General features: G+C 46.5%; 2 protein-coding genes across 2 annotated transcripts in view; both read left to right on the forward strand.

The window, feature by feature from the left end:
- The window catches only part of clasp1a (cytoplasmic linker associated protein 1a), a 68217-nt gene extending 58716 nt beyond the window's left edge, over nucleotides 1-9501 (forward strand). Inside the window, exons 34-43 of the mRNA XM_076747625.1 lie at nucleotides 10-116; nucleotides 938-1063; nucleotides 1459-1606; nucleotides 1702-1948; nucleotides 3115-3171; nucleotides 3718-3908; nucleotides 4025-4153; nucleotides 5126-5332; nucleotides 5843-5959; nucleotides 7038-9501. Of these exons, the coding sequence (XP_076603740.1) occupies nucleotides 10-116; nucleotides 938-1063; nucleotides 1459-1606; nucleotides 1702-1948; nucleotides 3115-3171; nucleotides 3718-3908; nucleotides 4025-4153; nucleotides 5126-5332; nucleotides 5843-5959; nucleotides 7038-7124 (1416 nt within the window). The 3' untranslated portion in view covers nucleotides 7125-9501. The remainder of the gene's footprint in view (nucleotides 1-9; nucleotides 117-937; nucleotides 1064-1458; nucleotides 1607-1701; nucleotides 1949-3114; nucleotides 3172-3717; nucleotides 3909-4024; nucleotides 4154-5125; nucleotides 5333-5842; nucleotides 5960-7037) is intronic.
- An 889-nt stretch (nucleotides 9502-10390) lies between these two features.
- Nucleotides 10391-21068, forward strand: tfcp2l1 (transcription factor CP2-like 1). Its single transcript, XM_076747388.1, has 15 exons — nucleotides 10391-10449; nucleotides 10907-11055; nucleotides 12696-12769; nucleotides 15616-15721; nucleotides 16066-16172; nucleotides 16266-16418; nucleotides 16514-16624; nucleotides 17550-17656; nucleotides 18012-18063; nucleotides 18196-18289; nucleotides 18428-18518; nucleotides 19264-19346; nucleotides 19609-19751; nucleotides 20015-20066; nucleotides 20359-21068. Exons 1-15 carry the CDS (start codon nucleotides 10391-10393, stop codon nucleotides 20394-20396), a joined length of 1419 nt encoding a protein of 472 aa, XP_076603503.1. The 3' UTR covers nucleotides 20397-21068.
- Nucleotides 21069-21526: the final 458 nt, after the last annotated feature.

Raw genomic sequence — 21526 nt, forward strand, 5'->3', positions numbered from 1 at the left:
GCCTTACAGGGGTCCCCGAGCAACACCATCGGTCGGACGCCGCAGCGTCACACCCCCAGCAGAACCAGCCCCCTCACCTCCCCAACAAACTGTTCCCACGGAGGATTATCGCCAAGGTAGCTAATCGCCGATCTGTTACGAAACTGTCATCTGCAAATGCTTGGCTGTGGTTTAACCTCGTGGAAGCCGCTGCTGTTACCGTCGTTGTAGCTGAGCCAAGCCCGACGGGCGGGGCGGCAGCGGCGGGGCGGCAGCGGCACGGCGGCGAGTGAGTTGCTCAGAGAACGCCTCCCTTTTCTGAGCGTTTTCAGATGGAAATAAAGAAGCTTTGTCTGCTGCAGATCAGATTAAAGAACAACCCACACAGCTCATAAAGCATTTACAGCCTCAGACTCAGCTGGTGCTGTAAAACGTTTGATAACAGGCTCTGTGATGTTGTCGTATATGAAGATGTTTCTGGAAAGTAAAAATCAGGAGGAGCTTTGCACTTTTTGTGACTTTTTAGTGGCTCTTCTGCCAGTTTAAGGCTGAGATTGACAGTTGGACTCTGAGCAGCTCATTCACTCCAGGCACTGTACAGTCCTTTTCTCTGCGAGCAGAAACCCACAAACACAGAACACAGAGCTGCTTAAAGCCTTCAGGACGCTTCATGTCGAGATGGTTCGGCTGAAACTTGAGGCCTCCTCGGTCTTGACGGGGGGAACTTGATCTGACGTCACGCTGGCTTTGTGGGATTCTGCTCCTCTCCTCTGAATTAACACTTTCCCTTAACCTCAAAGCTCAGACTGGTTTCTTTTTCTCTTTTCTCTCTTTCTGCACACTTGTTGTTTTTCTCTTCCTCCCCCCTTCTCTTGTCTCGTCTCGTTGGTGACCCCCCCCCCCCACTCTCTCACCCCTGTCTGTGCATCCTTCCCTCCCGGCTGCGCTGTGGCAACAGTCGGTTATGGGGTTGGGGTGTCGACGGACTGTCAAAGCACCCCCCCGCCCCTCCTCCTCCTCCTCCGCCCCACTCCACCCCTGCCGCCCCCTCCCTAAGGGTCCTGCGCAGAGCATATTCACCCAGGTAATGAGGCGGGCTGAGACACAAAGGAGATTAATCCCTGAAGGAAGCCAGACCCCGATCCTTATCCACTCCCTCCTCCCTTAAAGCCCAGCTGAGCCACTCTTTCTCTCTGTTCTCACTGAATGTTACGACTCATCGTCTCTAATCAAATGAAGGAATAATTTCCTGTTTCTTCAGAGCTGTGCTTAATGCTGTGCCGTGTGTCCAATTGAAAATAGATAAAAAACACAGTTAGGAGTCACTTAGACCTGAGCTCTCCTTTTCTAAAAGCTAATGCGTTTGTGTGTGAAAAGCACTTTTTGCATGCTGGCAGAACAAATGCATGCCTGTGTGTCTCGTCCAGGAACGCTCTTCATGCAAGTCTGTATTTCTGTCTGTGTCTGTGTGTCCGGTAGCATGATGGAGTACGACACCGAGAACATGAACTCGGACGAGATCTACAGCTCGCTGCGCGGCGTCACCGAGGCCATCCAGAGCTTCAGCTACCGGAGCCAGGAGGACCTGAACGAGCCGATCAGACAGGACGGCAAGAGGGACGACGCTGTGAGTCCTGACAGTCTCATCCAGTGCACAGCTTGACTGTGACACATAGCTGTAATATTCAGTAAATGTCCTGTCTCCTCACTTCTGGCTCACAGGCAGGAAGGGAGGGCGTGGCGTCCTCTCCCGGCTCTGACGCCCGCCTGGGCTTAGACATGGTGGAAGGGGGTCGCACCGCCTTAGACAACAAGACCTCCCTCCTCAACACGCCATCGCCTCGCTCCTTCTCTGGGCCGCGGAGCCGCGAGTTCGCTCCTTACGGCTACGGAGAAACCATCTGCACATACGACAAGAGCGCCCTAAAGGAGGCCGTGTTCGACGACGACGTGGAGCAGTTCCGAGACTGTGAGTTCATGTCGTGACGTGAAAGGCGGTGGTGGGCTTTTGTAGGGGCGGGATTATCGCAGCAGACAGCAGACAGTGTCTGCTGAGGACATTCAGACACACGGGGGGGCAGACGGCAGTGAGACACTTACACAAAACGACAGCAACTGGGGGAAATGTCAGGAAATGTAATGTCTGACTAGAAATCACATCAAACTAGAGAACACTGCCCCTACCCATGATGCAGTGGGAACATGGTGCAGTCCAGTCGTCAATACTGTTCAAACAGGTTTGAGGCTGCTGGAACTCGTCGGCCAACCAGACGACTCCGGGAGCAACCAGCAGGAACTGAAAGGAAGCAGAATTAATGTCATGAGAATTAAATAACTTCATGAAACTAATATCAATAAACAGTATAAACAAATATCAGTAAAAAGTAGATAAGAGTGATGTTAATAGAAGCGAAGTAGAAACCTAAATCTGTGTGTCCTGTTAGTCATCCGTCTGTTTATGTGCATTTTGAGCTAAACTAAGTGAATGAAACAGATGAACAGAGCTGGTCCAGTGAGCATTTTGACTTTCAGGAGCTTTTTTTGTTCTGAAACTAAACAGTTTGAATCCACTGCTCGGTTTTAAAGTCTTCCCTTGCACAATATTGGACGTGCAAAATGAGATTTAGTTCAAACTTCACACATTTCACATCTCACAGATACACAAGATGTGCTGAAACTGTGGTTTCAACTCAAGAGGAAGAGGCTCAGAGCTCTTATAGCCGCACTATGCAGAATTTCTTCCGTACAAGCGAACCTTCTGCTTCATTTAAGGGTCACAGTGTTTCAGCTTTTAGAGGCTGAAACGGAGAACAGCCAGCAGCCTTTTCCATTATCATTCTGCCAACCTGCAGTATGTGTCGTCCACCGTTCCTCGCTGTGTAACGTGACAACATCAAGACAACATCATCCTGTGACGCCGCTGCTGAAAACTGATGCTGAGGCTCAGAACCGATCAGCCTCAGTGTCGCTCGGTCAGAGGTCGAATTGTGCAGGTGAAGCTGAGAGCGTGCAGCTCCTCTGCTGTCAGTTATCCTTGTCGTCATCACATCCTTCTGCTCTGCACCCTCCCGTCTCCCCTCTGTCCCCACCTCCCCGCCTCCGCCTCCATCCCTCCTTAACCTCCCTCCTCTCCAGGCCGACGTCAGGAAAGTGGTGAAAACAAGATGACGCTCCCCAAGGTCTTTGCTCCTGGTAAAGATGCCTCCCCTGCCCGACTGACTTGCCGACTGACTGATTTACTGACTCCACCTTCACTCCACTCACCCTTTGTGTGTTTGCATTATTCACTCCGCTCTCTCAACTCCCATCGCCGTTTTTTCATGCTAACCTGTGTGTTCGCTAACTGCTGGCAGGTTGATGCTTTTACTAACGCTTTAATGTTCAGTCTCTGTAATTAGCGCCACCTTTGGGTGGTTCTGTTAGTCTGTCTAATGCACACTCAGAGAGTGGGAGCTGGAGGAAAGGTAAACCTGGCACATCTACAGTCTTTCTCCAGAATCACTGACTCTTATTTTTGTTTTCGGTGCTTTGACTTCAGACTCGCTTTGCATATCTAGCCGTTAGCTTTGCGTGTGTTTTGGCTTCTTGGCATGTCATGGCAGACAGAGTACAGGTGGAGGATTAAAGTTATTTTTATTGGAAATAGATGAAGCTTTTCTGATGCCTGAAGACTGAAGTCTGATGCGACTAGCTGTGGTTTTGATGTGTAACCTCCTCTCGTCTCCTCTTGGCAAGCAGTCGGTCAGGACCACTCAGACCTGGTAGCAGACCTGCTTAAGGAACTGTCCAATCACAACGAGCGCTCTGAGGAGCGTAAAGGCGCCCTGGTGGAGCTGCTGAAGATCACACGAGAGGACAGTCTGGCTGTGTGGGACGAGCACTTTAAAACCATCCTCCTCCTCCTGCTGGAGACGCTGGGGGACAAAGATGTACGTTACCTGATGGCTCTGCGTGTGTGTGTGTGCTGCTCATTACCATACAATGAAACTGTGTGAATATTGATTTCCGCTGAGCTTAACACACACTCACGCCTCTGCTCCCCCAGCACACCATCCGAGCTCTGGCCCTGCGCGTGCTGAAGGAGATTCTGAGGAACCAGCCGGCCCGCTTCAAGAACTACGCCGAGTTAACCATCATGAAGACCCTGGAGGCTCACAAGGACTCCCACAAGGAGGTACACCGCTGCACAGAGCAACACTGGCATGAATGAGGAGTCCGGACTCCTTTTAGCTCTGTTTTGGTCTCCACCGTCTCCTGAGGGAGGTATCTGCCTCTTCAGCCGCTAAAGGCTCCACAGTGGTCAACAGCTAGTTTCATGAGTTTGTGGGCCAGAAAACCAAAACCATGAGCTAAAAGAGGCTAAACGGCTGAGCCGGGAGCTTGGCGACATTTGATCCGTCATTGATATAAAAGGAAAGATTCGTGCAGCTCAGAGTACTCTTAAAGCTTTACTTACACATGTATTCTTTTTTATAGAATATGTGTAGCACCGCCCATGCTGACTTATAATAAATACTAATAATCATACCATATATGGCGTGCCTCAGGCGGCCTGCAGTTCAAAAGGTTAATAACTGCTGGCTCATCATTAAGATAATGTGGTTATCAATATGAGTAATAATAGCCGATGCAGTAACTCCTACCTTTGACCCCTCACTCAGGAAAACACGCTGAGGGTTACTTAGAGAGAAATCCTTCCACCAGCACGGTCAGGTGTGCCGCGGGTACACAGAGTGGGTAAACACAGATCAGACGTTGATAACAAATTGAAAATGCACCAAATAAACAGTGAGACTCCCCTTTGATGACACATCCAGATCAATAGTTATCCACCGTTTGGGACAAAGATTCAGGTGTTCACGCGGACAGCAGGTTCAGCTGATCCATCAAAAATCCAACATCCAGGGACAAACGTGTTCTAAATGAAAGAAAACAACATTTTGAGTCATTTTGAAAAACCTTTAGGCTGTTCACGTCGCCCAAATAAGGACCTTTTAATCTACAGAGTGATGCCTTTAAGCTTTAACTATGGATTATTATGGCTGCATGACATGTGATGTATTCTGTGTTTTAGTCATTTTCCTGCAGAGAAATGAGATATTTAAGTCCATTAAGACGCACATTTCCTTGGTTCATGCGCTCTCAGGTGGTTCGTGCAGCCGAGGAGGCGGCGTCCACCCTGGCCGGCTCCATCCACCCCGAGCAGTGCATCAAGGTGCTGTGCCCGATCGTGCAGACGGCCGACTACCCCATCAACCTGGCTGCCATCAAGATGCAAACCAAAGTCATTGAACGCATCGTCAAGGACTCCTTACTGCAGCTGCTGCCCGACATCATCCCCGGACTCCTGCAGGTCTGAGGCTAACAGCTGTCAGTGCAGACACAGCAAGAGCTTTCAAAGACGTATGCGTTTAGTATGTTTAGACATTTTAGATTAAGATTGAATTAAGTTCAGTTTGATGCTCAAAAAGCCTGAACTTGACTTTTCTTTACTTCTGACTGGACACTCAAAATTTGATAAAGCCTGCGAATAAAACACACTTTTAGGAAATTTGAGTGAACATTGTTTGTTAGACGACACTTTTAAAGTCTTGTTCTAATTGGTTTGGATTGAATGAGGCAGAAACAGGCTGTCAGACGGCAGACGGAGCAGAAACATCCCCGTCGGCTCCAAAAAGGCATATTTGGACAATGTTCATATTTGGACACTGGGAATTATTTGCCTTATTTGTCCCTGGAAATGTTTGCGTGTACTCTGCACTCTCTGCGACTCCTCCCACGTTCCTGCTGACCCCTGGTGTGTGTGTGTGTGCGTGCACGGCGGTGTGCGCGCGGTGCCTGATGCTGCCTCGTCTCTCTGCAGGGCTATGACAACACAGAGAGCAGCGTTCGCAAGGCCAGCGTGTTCTGTCTGGTGGCTATCTACTCCGTGATTGGCGAGGATCTCAAACCCCACCTGGCACAGCTCACGGGCAGCAAGGTACTGCATTCACATACACACACACGCACACACACACACACACACACACACACACACACACACACACACACTTCTTCAACAGACGCAGAGCCTTATCATCTTCCCATGTTGTTATTTCGAAGCAGGTTTCAACCGGTTGGCCAATTATAAAGCACGGGGTCATATTTGCCCTACTTCCACTACGTGTGTCCTTGGGTTATGTAAGGGTTGAGGTCTGAGGGTCAGGTTCACCTGAATGCAGGGACCCTCCCCTATCCACCCCTACCCTCCACTTATGATCACATGAGGATGGCAGATGGTCCCGTGTTTTCTCGTCTGTCCAGGATTCATGACATGCCTTCGTTCGCTCACGTAGGATGATCCACGACGAGCTTCTGCTGAGCTGCCAAACGTAAAATCAGCAAATTATTAGCTTTCTTCTTTCCTCTCCCGTGAAACGTCTCATGACCCCTCACATCTATCCTGTGACCCTTGTGTGGGTCCCGACCTCCAGGTTGGGAACCACTGGGCTACGTGACGGCGTATAAGGTGCAAATATGAAGAAAAAACCTTTAAATCTGCTCACAGTGCGCAGATGCATGAAACCAATGAGGAGAGCTCAGCTTGGTTTCTGTCCTGATGTTTTGCAAACTGTCAGAAAATCTGCCAAAGAAAATGTTTCCATTCACTACTTTTATGTGATTATTAGGAGTTTTGTGCATTGATATGAGCAAAATAAATGTAGAATCATGGTGGAAATATGACATTTCTGTTTGTCTCGTGTTAATGTGAGGAAGCTTCCATTACGTCTGCGTGCAGACGTCAGAACTTATTTAGAAAAGGTGTTTCCAGCTTCAGCTGAGCATGAACTCTTTAAACCTTTTCGGCCTTTCCATCAAACTTCTCTCATGCTTTACTTTAAAACAAGCTGATGGAACACATTCAGAAAGGTGCTTTAAAATGTCCAGGAACCACTGGATTGATCTTAGCTTGACGATCAGGAAGTGGCGCCTCTTCAAAATAAAAGTTTCTTGAGGAGGTGCTGTCAGACGTGATGCTGCCGAGCTGAAGGTTGTCTCTTGTCTTCTCCTGTTTGCAGATGAAGTTGCTGAACTTGTACATCAAACGAGCCCAGACGACCAACAGCAACAGCAGCAGCTCCTCGGACGTCTCGTCTCACAGTTAATGGAGGGGGTTTCAGTCGGAGACCCCGCGGTGGACGCCGGCGGAGGATTTCCAAAGCAAAGCCGCTCTTCTTTCAGACCGCCTCCTCCTCCTCCTCCTCCTCCTCCTCCTCCTCCTCCTCCTCCTCATTTCTCTGTGCTTCTCTCCTGTTTGGAGGAGATCCCATCAGCGGCCCGTCATTTAGCTCCTCCTTCCCACCTTCGCTCCTGAAACTTTTGAATGTAACTGCGGATCGGTTTCAGACGTGCGGGAGGGAATCGACACATTTGGAGTTTTTGGATGTAGGAAATGCACTTTCTCCTCCTCCTCCGCCGCCTTCAGTCAAAGGAGGCCCGTTTCTCCTTCTGCCCCTGATTTGTTGAATAAGGAGTTCATGGATGATGCTGTGAGGAAATGTTCTTGCTGTCAAATCGACTGCAGTTTTAGGATGAAGTGTCATTTGGCTGGCCCAGTGATGGTAATGAGCATAGAAACCAAATATTGTCAGAAAAAAGAAGCGTTTAAGGGAACAATTTGACAGAAAAAATACTGAATGAGCATTTTTAGTTGAAGTTTTAAGTTAATTGGAAGCCTGTGCATCGACTGAAGTCTAATCGATTGAACTCCCCTCCCACAAAAACATTTGATGACAAGCTGCCAAACGAATTGACAATCCCTCAAACTTTGTGCAGATCTTTATTTATTAAGGCACAGAAGATGAAATCGCTGTTAAACTGCACAATTAAATCTGTCTTAAATTCGCAATCAGAGAGCAGAAGTTGAAGAAGTTGAAGCTTTTTGTTCAGCGTGCTTTATCAAACGCTCGCCTGTGGGTCGCCGGTTTGTGGCGTCTCACCTGTAAACCTGAGGCGAGCGACTCCGTGTGAAGAGGAAGTCCTTTGTAAATACTGCAGATGTTCTCCCCGCTCGGAGCTGGGAGAGATCAGCGCTGCGAGGCGGCGGAAAGACGTTTCCAGGCCTTATTCACGTCACACACACACACACGTTTGTTGACTGGGACTGTGGAGAGTGAGTGGGATGTACAGCACTGTAACTCTTGGCTCTCAAAAAATGTGAATCTGCAGGAGAACGGACCCTGGCAGCGTTCTCCACCTGTGACGATGCAAACGCAGTATTAGCCGTTTCCTCTCGCCTCCTTCGGTTCCCCCTCTCGTAACCGCAGCTCCTGCAATAACCCTAAACCCACCAGTAAAGGTTTTTTGTACATACACACTTTTTGACCACTGCTTCGCAAGATTTGACGTAAAGTCAATGGGGAAAAAAAAGAGAAGTGAACAGGTTTAATATCTCACTTTTTTGCACGTTAGCGAATTAGCTTGCATGCAACCTGCAGCACACGTCAACTTCGTGCTGTTTCGACAGGCCCGGGGGGTTCTTGGCTGTTAAAGTGCACTTGTACCATCACCAGATTACTCATCTCTGATTCGTCTCGTTAGCCAGGCTGATAAGGAAAAGGTTCAAAGTGACCAACACCACGCGTTTGGTGTATTTAAGCATCCAGGCGGGGTAGAGAGAAGTCCTACCTCTGTGCACGGCGGCGTGTTTTTTTCTCTTTCAGTGTTCAGTTTGAGGAATCGAGACGCTTTGAAATGTTTGATCCCTCTTTACGCTCATTGACTCGCCCCAAAGAGATCCGAGTCAGATACTGGTGGGTGTGCTTTGGTTCATCGTGGTTCAGTTCATCCACTGTAGGAAGGGATCCGACTCATCTTGCCTTTTAAATTCTGTTATCTCGTTTGCTAACTTCTAGCAAATTAATCATGATAATAAGAGTGTTCCTGATTTCACCGAGGACAGCCTGAGTCCTCGGACGGAAGCCGTTTCATCGGAGTGGTGTTTTCCTGAATGAGAATGGGCCAATTGTGGTTATTTAAGTAAATGAATGTACAGTCTTTCCATGTGTTATACTTAGCTTTTTAAGTATTGGTACTGAACATGACTTCAGCAGCCCTGTACACTCTGTAACATGCCTGACTGCACTCTACCTTACTTTTCTCCTGAACTGCTTTCAGACTCAGATGAGCCCAGTTTGGGGTTTATTGGGTTTTACCTTCTCTCAATTAAAGCAAATCTGCATTCTGCACATGACATAAAGTTAAGTTCACCAATCAAACTGCTGGTCGCTGTCACGTTACTGGTCCTAGAAACAAACAAGATGGTATTCCTTGCAATCTGTTCACTATGCATGTTCTACAGTACGCTGTCTTTCTTTTGTCATGTAATATTCACACCTGTATTTATATATTTTATTTTATTTTATTTTGTTCTCTCATGATAAACTGTACAGAAGGTTTTTCTTTTGTTAACTTCCACCTGTGATAGATTTGCAACGATGTAAAGAAATTGTTTGCTCTAGAAATAAACAGAATAAGACCTGATCTGGATGTCAGATTTCACAAGGTGTCTGATGTCGCGCTGGCTCGGTCGAAGCTCGCACGTCTTCGTCTTTTGGTTGAACCTTGTTCTGTGACTTCCACAGGGGTACTGGCAGCGTTACCGTCCGGTTCATCCATTTACGAGCACGTGCATCCGAGCGCTGAGGTGTGCTTAGCTGCTCGGTATAAACATTAACCTGAGCAGACTGTCAGATGGCCTGCTCCTAATCTCAGGTCCTGTTGAGGAGACAGCTGCGAGGGTCTGAACTCATCCCGCTTTCCTTCATTAGTTTGGGAACCTAAAATTAAATGTGCATGCTGGACTTAAACTGGAGATCAGGAGTGTTTCATGGGGCGTCCACAGCAGCTCCTCCATCACTGTCATTACTAGGTTTTGTCAGTTTGAGCTGCCGTGAAGTTAAAACCACTTGAAATATCACAGTGATCCTGAAGTCCTTCCACAGCTGATCTCAGACCTGCAGGCACACATAGCCCTTCTCCGTGTCCCCCAAAACGTGTGGCCGTTCTCATGTTTGTTTTCTAATTTTTGCCTCCAAACATCATTACACTAAGTGAGTTTAAAGTCTAGCTTTAGGGCCATACTGTTGGCAGTGTCAACAACTGGTCAAGTGAAGCTGCTATTAATGCATCAACCCAGCTAGACATTGGTGGTGGGAGGGGTGCCTGCACACTCCGCCTCTCAAAGGTCGTCCAAGGTATGCTAATGGGAGTCTGATGACATCACCGGGGCCATATAAGAGGCAGGCGAGGAGGTTTGGCTGCAAACCTCTCTGAGTCGAAATCTGAGGAAACCAGCAGGCAGAAGCAGCTCCGTCTGTCTCCACGTCTTCCCTGTGGTCCTGGGATACGAGAAGGCGCCACACTGGAAAATATGCTGTTCTGCCATTCCCAGCCTGAGTCCTACCACCAGCACTCTGCTAGTTACATTAGGTAAAGCACAAGCTGCTGAGAAGCTTGAGAAACGTGTGGATTGCATCTGGGAAACGTTCGATCTCCTGCAGGTTAAATCAAAGTGCAAAGCAGTGATATATGGAGAGATGTAGAAGTGCTTGCATGACTTGAAATGTACTTGTAAAACGTGCAGACTTGCAGTAATTCTGCCTCCAGGAGCACATTTCTGTATTCTGTTATTCACGTCAAACTGCCGTGTGAAGTTCTGATTTTGACTTTAAAGGAGCGTTGCATTCAAAGTCCACATTTAGAGCACGAATGTTGAGCACAGGCTATTTTTTCAGGCCACTTAAAGCGAGCTGATGAGTGACTTTGTGTTTTGAAACGTCAGCCTCTTGCACCTTTGTTCCTGTGATTAAATGATTAGATAAAACAGGACGCTCACCTCTATGGTCCCCACGCTCAGCCCCTCTTCTCTCCTTCTGGTCCCTTTCAGAGACGCCTTGGCACCTTTCTTGAAAAACGAAGAAGCGAGGCTTATGGCTGAAAATGGTGCCAGGAGGACCCCATTCCAGTATATTCTGTGCGCAGCCACCTCGCCGGCTGTGAAACAGCAGGAGGAGAGTCTCACTTATCTCAACCAAGGTAGCTATCTGTCCCGTCAGTCCACTGTCCACGTTGACTCAATGGACCGGAGCTCATTTTGTCACACGGCAGGTTAGACTGCATCAAGATGACCAATCTGGAGCTGCTAAAGAGACAGTTTACCAGCCAGATGAGCGTCAGCAGATCAATGAACGAGCCAGATTTTTGTAACTTCAGACAGTCTAAACTGACTATGGAGGCAAAGAAAAGCCATAATTATTCTCATTTTTACAAGCAATATACTCAATTAGTATCAATTAAGCTGCTTATCCTCTAGTTAGTGAAATGCTAAAAGAAAAAATGGCATTCAGATTTTCTCACAGGCCACAGTAACGTCTAGCCTAAACAACAGTATTCAGTTGTAAGAAAATCATCACATTTGAGAAGCTGGAAGCTGAAGATAAGATTATGGAAAGGACTCAGACAGAGACGGACCTTTTTTTAAAGAGTAAGACCCAGATCGCTCTGCTCAAAGCCACCAAACTCCACTCACAGAAACAGTCGTTTTAGCTCGCAGATCATCGGAGAACAACCTTCATTCAGACTCGACGCTGTCCTGGTTAGTCCTCCCACCGATCCAACGGTCGCCATCTTTTTCCCGCTGGAACCTCGCAGCTCGCTGTCGCTCAAAGCGTCCGTGCCTGTGAGTTTGTACTTTAAAACTTTATTTAACTCACTCGTTCAGATTATTTTCAGATTCGCCTCCTCTGTGTGAAATTAGCGGCAGAGACCAAAACGGTTTTTTTGCACCGGGTTGGAAATGTCTTTACTTCTTGGCCCTTTTAATATGGGGGTCTATGGGTTTTTTTGGAGGCAGCCTCCAGTGGCTGGTGGAGGAACTGCAGTTTTTGGCATTTTTCAGCCTTGGATGTGCCGTCTGATACCGAAATAAGACAAAAAATGAAAATGACTGTGGCCTTTGTTGCTTCCATAGCTGTCTGTCTTTTAAACGATGACTTCATGAAAGTCACAGCGGAACGATTTGAAAGGATTTACGACGCATTAATTATTGATCTGTGCAACATGAGCTCCTACATGTGTAAATATGTCTGACTTTTATCTTCTAATCTAATTCACCCTCTCTCTGTTTCTTTGTCTGTTCTCCTCCTCCTCCTCCTCCTCCTCCTCCTCCTCCTCTCATCATTCTCTCCACTGGAGCCTTCTGATTGTTTCTGTCTCTCTTGTTGAACAGTGACATTTTTTATTCGTGCTTCATTTATCTACCAGTTTGCCCTGCTTATCTGCTCTACAGTAATTTGGTTGGAGTAAAAACACAATGAACGTAAGCTTGCTGTAGCATGCAGCTTCTGGCCAACAACTACGCCGCCATGTAACGATGGCATGTATTGATTAGACGTTAATTGCCATCAGGGTCCATAGTTTAGTTTCATTACTGATAGTTAGCCTTGCAGTGTCCCTCAGTGGCTATTTTAATTCTATTTCCTTGTGATATTAAAGTAAATGCATCGTATTTGATCAGGATGGAGATACGTAAGCGTTTTCTGGCGGCTGGTCTTCATATCTGGCTTCAACGGTCTCTAATTTAATTCAATTTCTATCTCCACTGCCCCTCTTTTCTGATTGACTGATTTCACATTTTTCAATTTTAATCAGGTTTTTTTTAATGTTTTAAAATGTAGGTCAGTCCTACGAAATCCGTATGCTTAACAGAAAACTAGTGGAGTATACAGATATAAGCAGCAAATATGTAAAGGTAGGTGTAAGGTATTGTGTTTTCTGTTGTTTTTGTTGTCTGTTTGTTGACCTCTTCCTCTTTCTTCTCTCATCTGTTTTTATGTATGCATTTCGTGGTTCGTCACAGGTCCCTCGACCCTCCCTTCCACTTCAGGGGTGGGGTGTCGACCTTGGAGAGCTTGGTACTATCACCCAAACTTACCTTTCCTCTTTCCTAAATTGTCACAAAAGGCCTCACAAACACAGTACTCATCTTACCTTCACGTGTTCAACACGCACACACTCTGTTTGATTAACTGAACGAGCCAATCCGCTCCATTTCCTGCATTATTGGGGGTTTTTTCAGAAAGACTTGTGCATCTTTGCGTGATTACGACATCATGTTTCTTTAACTGAAATTTAAAAAACCAGCTGATATATTTCTGATGCCACGACTTTCTGAACAAACCCGTCAGCGGCCCGTCGTTTCGTTTTCAGCACACAAGCCGACTAAATTTAAGCTGAAAGTGACTCCATTTATCGCAGAGACGCTCGTCGACACGCTCACTTCAGAGCAAAGAGAGCTCATTTTATTTCGTTTCTGCGTGAATGCATCCACTCGGCATGTCTGCATCGTCAGGCTGCCGTCGCTTGAGACCGCAACGCTGCATCCTAGAAACGCGAGAATGGGACAGGTGGCATCTATGCAAACACACGACGCGCCGGGTTCACGGCTCTTTGAGTTCTGCTGCTCAGTCATGCACGAGCCTCCATCCATAAATATCCCAGTGGTGCATGTTTCTACAGGTCCTCAGTTCAGTTTGTTCAAATCTGAGTCCTTCATCAGACCCCGACCACACATCCTCAGTTTGTAAAGAAGGCTGCCTGCTAGAAAAGGCAGAGCCCTGATGACGTCATCGGGGTTATTTTCATGACATCATCAGGGTCATTTTTTGTAAAACTGCTGCAGTGCTAATGAAAGCCTCTGAGCAGGGTATTATCTGCCGACTCAAAGTGCATCAATAAGCTCAACAAGCTCTGCACTTTGACGGTCAAACGAACCCCAGATTACCTCAAGTTTGCCAACGTGGTGATAACAAAGAATAATTCTTATGAATTCATTAGTGAATGGAAGCAAAAGCACCTTTTGGTTTTAGCTTTTTTCTTCAGCCTGACATGATCATAAGGTCTCAGTAGTTTCTGACTGTGTCACACCCCCAAATTTTGTATGCTTGAATATCACCAAAATGTCTTTAAAGGTCCCATAAAATGGCATCAGTGCTTCAATGTGCTGCATTTCCTGCTGAAACTGGTCAGCCAATGGGCGCACAGCTGCATGCAGGTAAAGGTGGAAAGCTGTGCTTGATGAAAAATGAAAAATGGATTTTTTTAAAGCGCCTGAAGAGACGCTGTTTTCCAGGAAGCTCAAATGTACGGTGGCCCTGAAGTGCAAAACGCAAACGCAAAAGAGAAAACACGAACGCAAAAAAGAAAACACAAACGCAAAAGAGAAAACACGAACACAAATGAGAAAACACGAACGCAAAAGAGGAAACACGAACGCAAAAAAGAAAACACAAACGCAAAAGAGAAAACACGAACACAAATGAGAAAACACGAACGCAAAAGAAAAAACACGAACGCAAATGAGAAAACACGAACACAAAAGAGGAAACACGAACACAAAAGAGAAAACACGAACGCAAATGAGAAAACACGAACACAAAAGAGGAAACACGAACACAAAAGAGGAAACACGAACGCAAATGAGAAAACACGAACGCAAAAGAGAAAACACGAACGCAAAAGAGAAAACACGAACGCAAAAGAGGAAACACGAACACAAAAGAGAAAACACGAACGCAAAAGAGAAAACACAACAACATTAACTCTAACGGAAGAGGTAGGTACCTTCGGGTGGCATGACTTGACGCTGATTGGACGACGTCTCCTGAACAATCCAGCTTCCTTTAAACGACTCTTCAGTGTACGCAAACTTATTTTAATGTTGTGAAAAGTTGACAGCATATCTAGTATGACGTCATATGTATGCCCGGCATCAAAGTACTCTTTGATAATACCAACTAAGTCTGAATCACCAATCGCGCTCATGTTTTGAAACCGATGCGTTGAGGTAGGTTTACTTCCTGGTAAAGAGACGGGCAGTGACGTCGTCCAATCAGCGTCAAGTCATGCCACCCGAAGGTACCTACCTCTTCCGTTAGAGTTAACGTTGTTGTGTTTTCTCATCTGCGTTCGTGTTTTCTCATTTGCGTTCGTGTTTTCTTTTTTGCGTTTGTGTTTTCTCATTTGCGTTCGTGTTTTCTCATTTGCGTTCGTGTTTTCTTTTTTGCGTTCGTGTTTTCTCATTTGCGTTCGTGTTTTCTCATTTGCGTTCGTGTTTTCTCATTTGCGTTCGTGTTTTCTCATTTGCGTTCGTGTTTTCTCATTTGTGTTTGTGTTTTCTCTTTTGCGTTTGTGTTTTCTTTTTTGCGTTCGTGTTTTCTCTTTTGCGTTTGCGTTTTGCACTTCAGGGCCACCGTACAAATGTGCATTTCATGGGATCTTTAAACTTGTTGTCCAAGTGAATGTGGGAGCTGCATCTCACAGATCACATGCATGTAGCTCATTGGCAGTGGGTCATTGCCCCTTTGGATACACAGTATGCAGATGCTCTTTTTAAGCATGTGTGACGGGTAGGAATGGAGATGACACTCACTGTGAATTTCCACCTCCTGACCCTCATGAAACTGTCTCAGTATGTCTTCATGTAAAAATGAGAGGAGCCTTTTCGCACTGCGCCCAACAGTCCGGCTGTTCGGCCCCGTGCGAGCTGCCCCGCCCGGCTGCTCTCCGGCCTAAACGCCTGATCCTGCCTGTTCACAGAGCATCGTGCGCGTGGTGTTTCATGACCGCCGACTGCAGTACATGGAGCACCAGCACCTGGAGGGATGGAGGTGGAACAGACCCGGAGACCGAATCCTGGACATAGGTGAGTTCAAGAATCAAAGGTGTCTGCATCCCCAGGTTTGATGATGTGTGTTTTAAAGAAAAATCATCAGCATCAAAAGGCTCATAAGGAAAGTATTTATCTGCATGTTGTCACTGTTAAAAACATCCTGAAATGTTTTATATGAGTTTGTCTCTCAACAAGATGAGCAGTCTGCCGCCATGCTAGCAGCTCTGTGAGGCTATGCTTTGAGCTAACTGCTCACATCAACATGCCGATGGTGCTCCTCTGGGGACCATGAATGTCTTCAGGGCAATTCAGCCAATAGCTGCTGAGAGCTTTCAGTCAGTGTTCCGCCCCATCGCTCACAGGCTCATTTCTTGCAGATATCCCGTTGTCAGTGGGGATACAGGAGCCCCGTTCACACCCTCTGCACCTCAACACCATTGAGTTCCTCTGGGATCCTGTCAAGAACGCCTCCGTGTTCATCCAGGTACAGTTAGATTCAGGTCTAAACGTCTGCAGGTGTTCGTCCATGCTGCGCGTGGCAGACTGAAGGTGGTCAGACCCTCTTTTGTCTTCTCAGGTCAACTGCATCAGCACTGAGTTCACCCCCAGGAAGCACGGCGGGGAGAAGGGCGTCCCCTTTCGTATCCAGGTGGACTCTTTCACCACCAATGAACACGGAGAGTACATGGAGCATGTCCACTCGTCCAGCTGCCAGGTCAAAGTCTTCAAGGTATGAAACTCTGCACATGCTTCCTGCACTCTAATAATCATCAGAAATGTCCGCTGATGTGTTTCACCTCTAAATGAATGTGTCATTGTTTGAAGCCCAAAGGAGCGGACCGCAAACTGAAGACAGACAGGGAAAAGATCGACAAAAAGACCCTTCAGGACAGAGAAAAGTACCAACCGTCCCACGAGACCACCCTGCTGAAAGAGGTGAGGCGTGCCGCCGTTACGTAACGGAGCACACCTGAGAGGAGCCTTTGCTTTCAGCTCGCCGTTTATTGACCCCGCGGTAGTAAATTCTTATGTCATCTGGATATTTATCTAATCTCATGGGCGCTGAAGCCGCTCAGTCCCTGTGGTTTATTGTCTTGGGCCTCGTCTGCCGCTCAGTCGCTTCGCCGCCATGTTTTAGACGTGTTTTAAACCAGCTCTCCATCAGTGTTAATATGTCGCTTTGCTTGTTTTGAGTCAGTCTTTTTAAAGTCTCTGTCAATGATTGGGACCGTGAACGCCGAGTGACCCAGCACTTTCTGTTTAATCTGGTTTGTCATTAGATCCTTTACACATGTAAAGACACCACAATGCCGATTGGCAAAATGTTCGTTGCTGGTCTAAAAATCAAGATTAGAAATGGAAAAACTGAACTCACAGGATGATTTTAAAGAGATTTTAAAGTGCCACGCTCAAAGTATTTTATCTTGCGGATGTTTTGTTAGCAAACCGCTGCCTGTTCACACGTCAAGATAACTTTGAGCGACATTAGCATTCATTAGGAGCCTCTGCTTTGGTCTCCACCAAACTCTGAGGAAAGTATTTGCTCGTTCATCAGCTGGTTGATAACTTTGTCTGCATGTTGTTTGGTGCTGCAGTTTGTAGGTGGGAAAACCAAAACCATGAGCTAAGAGAGGCGAAAGGCTTCATCGACCGCTAAGAGGGTTTAGGGTCATTCAGCCAAACAGCACCTACGTTACACATGGTCATTTGATCCATTGTTGGTTTAAAAATACACGTTTAGTGCAGCTTTAATTTGATATTTTAACCCTGAATTTGTGCTCCTGTAGCCTTTGTGCTCAGATGAATTTACTTTGGCGGGCTGAATAATCAGGAAACACCTTCTTCCTGTTTCCCTCTCAAGTGCTCTCCTTGGCCTGATGCCCTGAATCTCACCATCCACAGCAGCAGCAGCAGCACTCCATCACCAGTTTACCACAGCTCGCCGACTTCCTGTAGCTTCACAGATGGGTGAGTCAGCGTTCACAGCCAACGTCAGCATTTCGATGTTCACTGAGCAGCAACATGATTAATCTGGTTTAGTCGAGCTTTGTAGGAAAACTGTAGATTAATGTCAAGGTGGACTTTAAGTCGAGCTGATTTTTGATGTGATTACTGAAGATCACGATGTGAAAATACAGAAAAGTTGTAAGAAGTGTGTAAATCCATCATGTCGCCTGACCACTGTACCGGTGCTGGAATACAAACCTGGGCTACAAACACACAGTTAAAAACACCCTTTTTATCACGACTGGACACACAGATGTGTTTCAGAGTAGAACAAACTTCACGCTCAACCAATCCTCCCGATCTGTTCTCTCCGTAGCAACTGTTCTCCGAACCAGCCGGAGGATCTGCTCATGCCCGGCTGCTCTGATGTGAGTAACGGAGGACGTGCAGAGTGAAAGTGTTAATGTTGCTCTCTCATTCCTTTTAGGCCATTATTTGGAGACAGTGGATGCTGTGCTGCTATACTTATTTCAAGGGCTCTTCTTCTTTTTGACATGTAGCACCTTCTGCCATCGTCCTCGCCGCAGGACACTCTGCAGTGGCTGCACCGTCACAGGTTCTCACCTTTCTCAAGGCTCTTCTCCAGCTTCTCAGGTAACGGCGGTAAAAACCACAACGCACTTTGATGAGTAGAAAAGAGCAGGCGCACAGCTGAGCGACTCACGGGGGAATATTTCCCTGAATATTCCTGAGCGGGAAGGAAGCAGAATAGATCCTCTGCTGTTGTTGCAGGTGCTGATCTGCTGAGGATGAGCAGGGAGGACCTGATCCAGATCTGCGGCCCAGCAGATGGCATCCGCCTCTTTAACACCATGAAAGGAAGGTGAGGCGTTAAAATACACCACTAACCGGACAGACAAATGCTGTAGGTGGCGCTAGAAGCTGGGCGACGCAGAGGCTGCTTGGTTTATGCTAAACAGCGAGAGGAAACGCACAAATTGTCTTTTCTTCTGAACTTTTCTGTTCTGTTTTCTTCTTCTTTGAGCTCAAAGCGTGAACGAGCAGCAGAGACTGTTGCACCGAGTCCTCTGCACACTTGAATCTTGCCTCTCAGGCCGCAGACAGGCTGTCCTGCCTTAATGATGAAGGTCTGTGTGTGAAGGCAGACTCTGCTCAGGGCTGAAAAGCTTCACGGAAACTGCAAAATTGAAAAACTTCCACAATATGGCCATGAAACAACAGTCACACCACACCTGAACCAGTCAGACTCTCCTTTCTCTCTCAGCTGGCTGAGGCCACTCGCTCTGAACTTCATCATTCCTCTGCTTCTGCCCTCTTTAATCCAGCCATGTGTAACGTAGCTTATACCGCCACCTTCTGACAGAACGACGCTTTGCACAGCTCAGTTAATTCATCCAGTTTATGGAAACAGACCTCGTTTGCTTTTTCTTTTTAGAGACGTTTCAACATTTTACTTAAAATTCACTTGACGGTCATGGAAATTAAGCATTTTTTAAATCTAGTTAAAAGTCACCTGAATGACAGTAGAATTAAATGTCGGTCAAAGAACACAGATTTGTGTCAGACAACAAACAGCGCGTCAGCCAGTCTCTGCTCACCTTTTCCAGGTGTGTTCAGCCCCGTCTCACCATCTACGTGTGTCAGCAGCAGGCCAGACATCAGCCTCCCGTCAAGCCGGGCGGTGGAGAGAGTAAGTGTCTCACGTGACTCAGTGGCCACTTTATTAGGGACACCTGTATAATCTTAGGGAATCCGATACAACAGCCCTGCTGTCTTTACTGAGCTCATTGTGTTGGAAATGTGTAATTTTAATGTTTACTTAACACCTCTATGACAGCGTTAACTAAACCTGAACATTATGGCGTCATAAAAGGCGACTTTACGGCAGGGCGGAGTGGGCGGGGCCTGTTGGCGCTGAGTGTAAATGTGGACTGTCTCCGTCCTCCCTGCAGTCTACCAGGCTCTGTACCTGGAGGAGCTGACGCTGCTGGACCTGTCTGAAAAGATCGCCATGCTGTACACCATCACTCCACAGCAGATCACACACATCTACAGACAAAACCCCAACGGGATCCACGTCTTAGTCTCCGACGAGGTATCCTTTCACCTCCTCCGTCACCAGCGGCTCCTCCTACCTTTGAGCCTTCTACAAATGAGCAAATTTAAGAGTTATTGGGGCATTTTTACAGGAAAGGAGTGAGAAAGCTTTACAGCACTGTTGTTTCCAGGCTAAGCTAATTGTGCCGCCTGTAAGAGGACGTTTTTTAGGACTGGGCTTTATAACTGAGGATGAGCTGCAGGCGGACAGTTTGATCTGCGGCGCTGAAACGTTTACGTGGGTCGACCTGTTTGTTTCAGATGGTGCAGAACTTCAGGGAGGAAACGAGCTTCATCATCAGCACCATACGGGGTAACTATGTCAAACCTCCGCACACCTGCTGTTTGCGCTGCTGTGTGATTCACGTTTAACGTCTTGCTATTACCTCCATGTAATACATGGTACAATATTATTTTTCTTTCAAACCGAGTCTGTTTATATACACGTATATTTTTTTCTACTGTGCAATATTACAAAACACTGTACTTAATTATCCATATCCACCATGTGGGGATTAATCTTAATTTCACATTTAGCCATTCAGCATCCGTCATACTGTGTCTGATTTTTGGGTGTTTTTGAATGAATGTTTTCTGTCATCCAGATGAAAACACCGACGGCTACCACGTTGTGTTGAAATGACCTGCAGGCACTCGTGAGGGCCGAACTTTCATCAGTGGAATTGTACAGATTGTAAATAAATGTACTCAGAGCAGAATGCTGTTAGGCTTTAGTTTACCACTGATTTTGTAGTTCTGCTTCGTTAATTTTCCTGTTTTATTTGTATTTTTGTAAAGTTACTGATTCCTGTTTGATATGCTTTGTAATCAGTGCTGTATTACTCCTTCACATGTGCGCACATTTTCGGCTTTAACACCTGTGAATGCAAGTTAATGGTGATAATAAAGCGAAGTGAATGTCACACATCATCATACAGACAAATAGAGAAGACAAATGAACAAAGCTGTATTATGCTGTTTGAATGTGACGTGTCCGTTTCCTGCTTGTAGCGAATATGAAATGCTGTGATGTAGTTCATTGACCGTCTGCTGCTCATGCTGTGCGGCCTTTTTCTCGATGAGGTGTTAAATTAGGTGAAAGCGAGATATTTGCGCACAAAGGCCCACTGTGTGTTTGAAGAAGACACTGTGTTGCAGGTTGGAAGATGATTTTGACTCTATGACGAGTGTGTTCCACTCAAAATAAAGGACTTTGCACTGTTTTCCAGAGGCCCACAGCTTTTATTCTGGTGGATGAAAATGTCTGATCAGCTGTTCTGTGCAAAAGCTGACGATATAAATCAGTCTACTGTTCTGCAGACATGTTTCTCTCACGTCATCCTGTTTATGGCGCCATCAAGTGATCGCGTGAGTGTACTACAGCTACAGGAAGGTGCTGTTTCATGTGTCAGTCTAATATGGAGGAGAACTACTGTCTTCACATGTATCATGTCATTTGTAAATATTGCTTCAGTACAGTTTCATGATTAGGCCCTCTGTCTTTGCATCGCCTAATTAGCCTGTTAGCTGGAGCACACCTTAAAATCCACCAGGAAAGGTGATTTTGTTCAAACATGCATCTCTGTAGTCTTCAACCCCGCTGCTGACAAAACATAATATTAGTGTCCCTCTAATGTACAGAATGCAGGGACTTTATGATTTGGATAACTTTGAAGGTTTAATCCTCATCGTAGTTTTAGCATCTCTGCACAGAAAGAGCACGTTCACACCATCAGCTGCTCAGTTCATCACCGTCCTGCACGAGGTGATGGA

Source organism: Chaetodon auriga, chromosome 13, assembly GCF_051107435.1.
Source record: "Chaetodon auriga isolate fChaAug3 chromosome 13, fChaAug3.hap1, whole genome shotgun sequence".
Classification (NCBI taxonomy): Eukaryota; Metazoa; Chordata; class Actinopteri; order Chaetodontiformes; family Chaetodontidae; genus Chaetodon; species Chaetodon auriga.

Bases quoted from the DNA above. Each gene is read 5' to 3' on its own strand.
- tfcp2l1 (XM_076747388.1), top strand. From the start codon at position 10,391: ATGCTGTTCTGCCATTCCCAGCCTGAGTCCTACCACCAGCACTCTGCT. The intron at 18,519-19,263 runs GTGAGGCGTTAA...CACCTTTTCCAG, and splicing joins TTTAACACCATGAAAGGAAG to GTGTGTTCAGCCCCGTCTCA. The intron at 19,752-20,014 runs GTATCCTTTCAC...TGTTTGTTTCAG, and splicing joins ACGTCTTAGTCTCCGACGAG to ATGGTGCAGAACTTCAGGGA.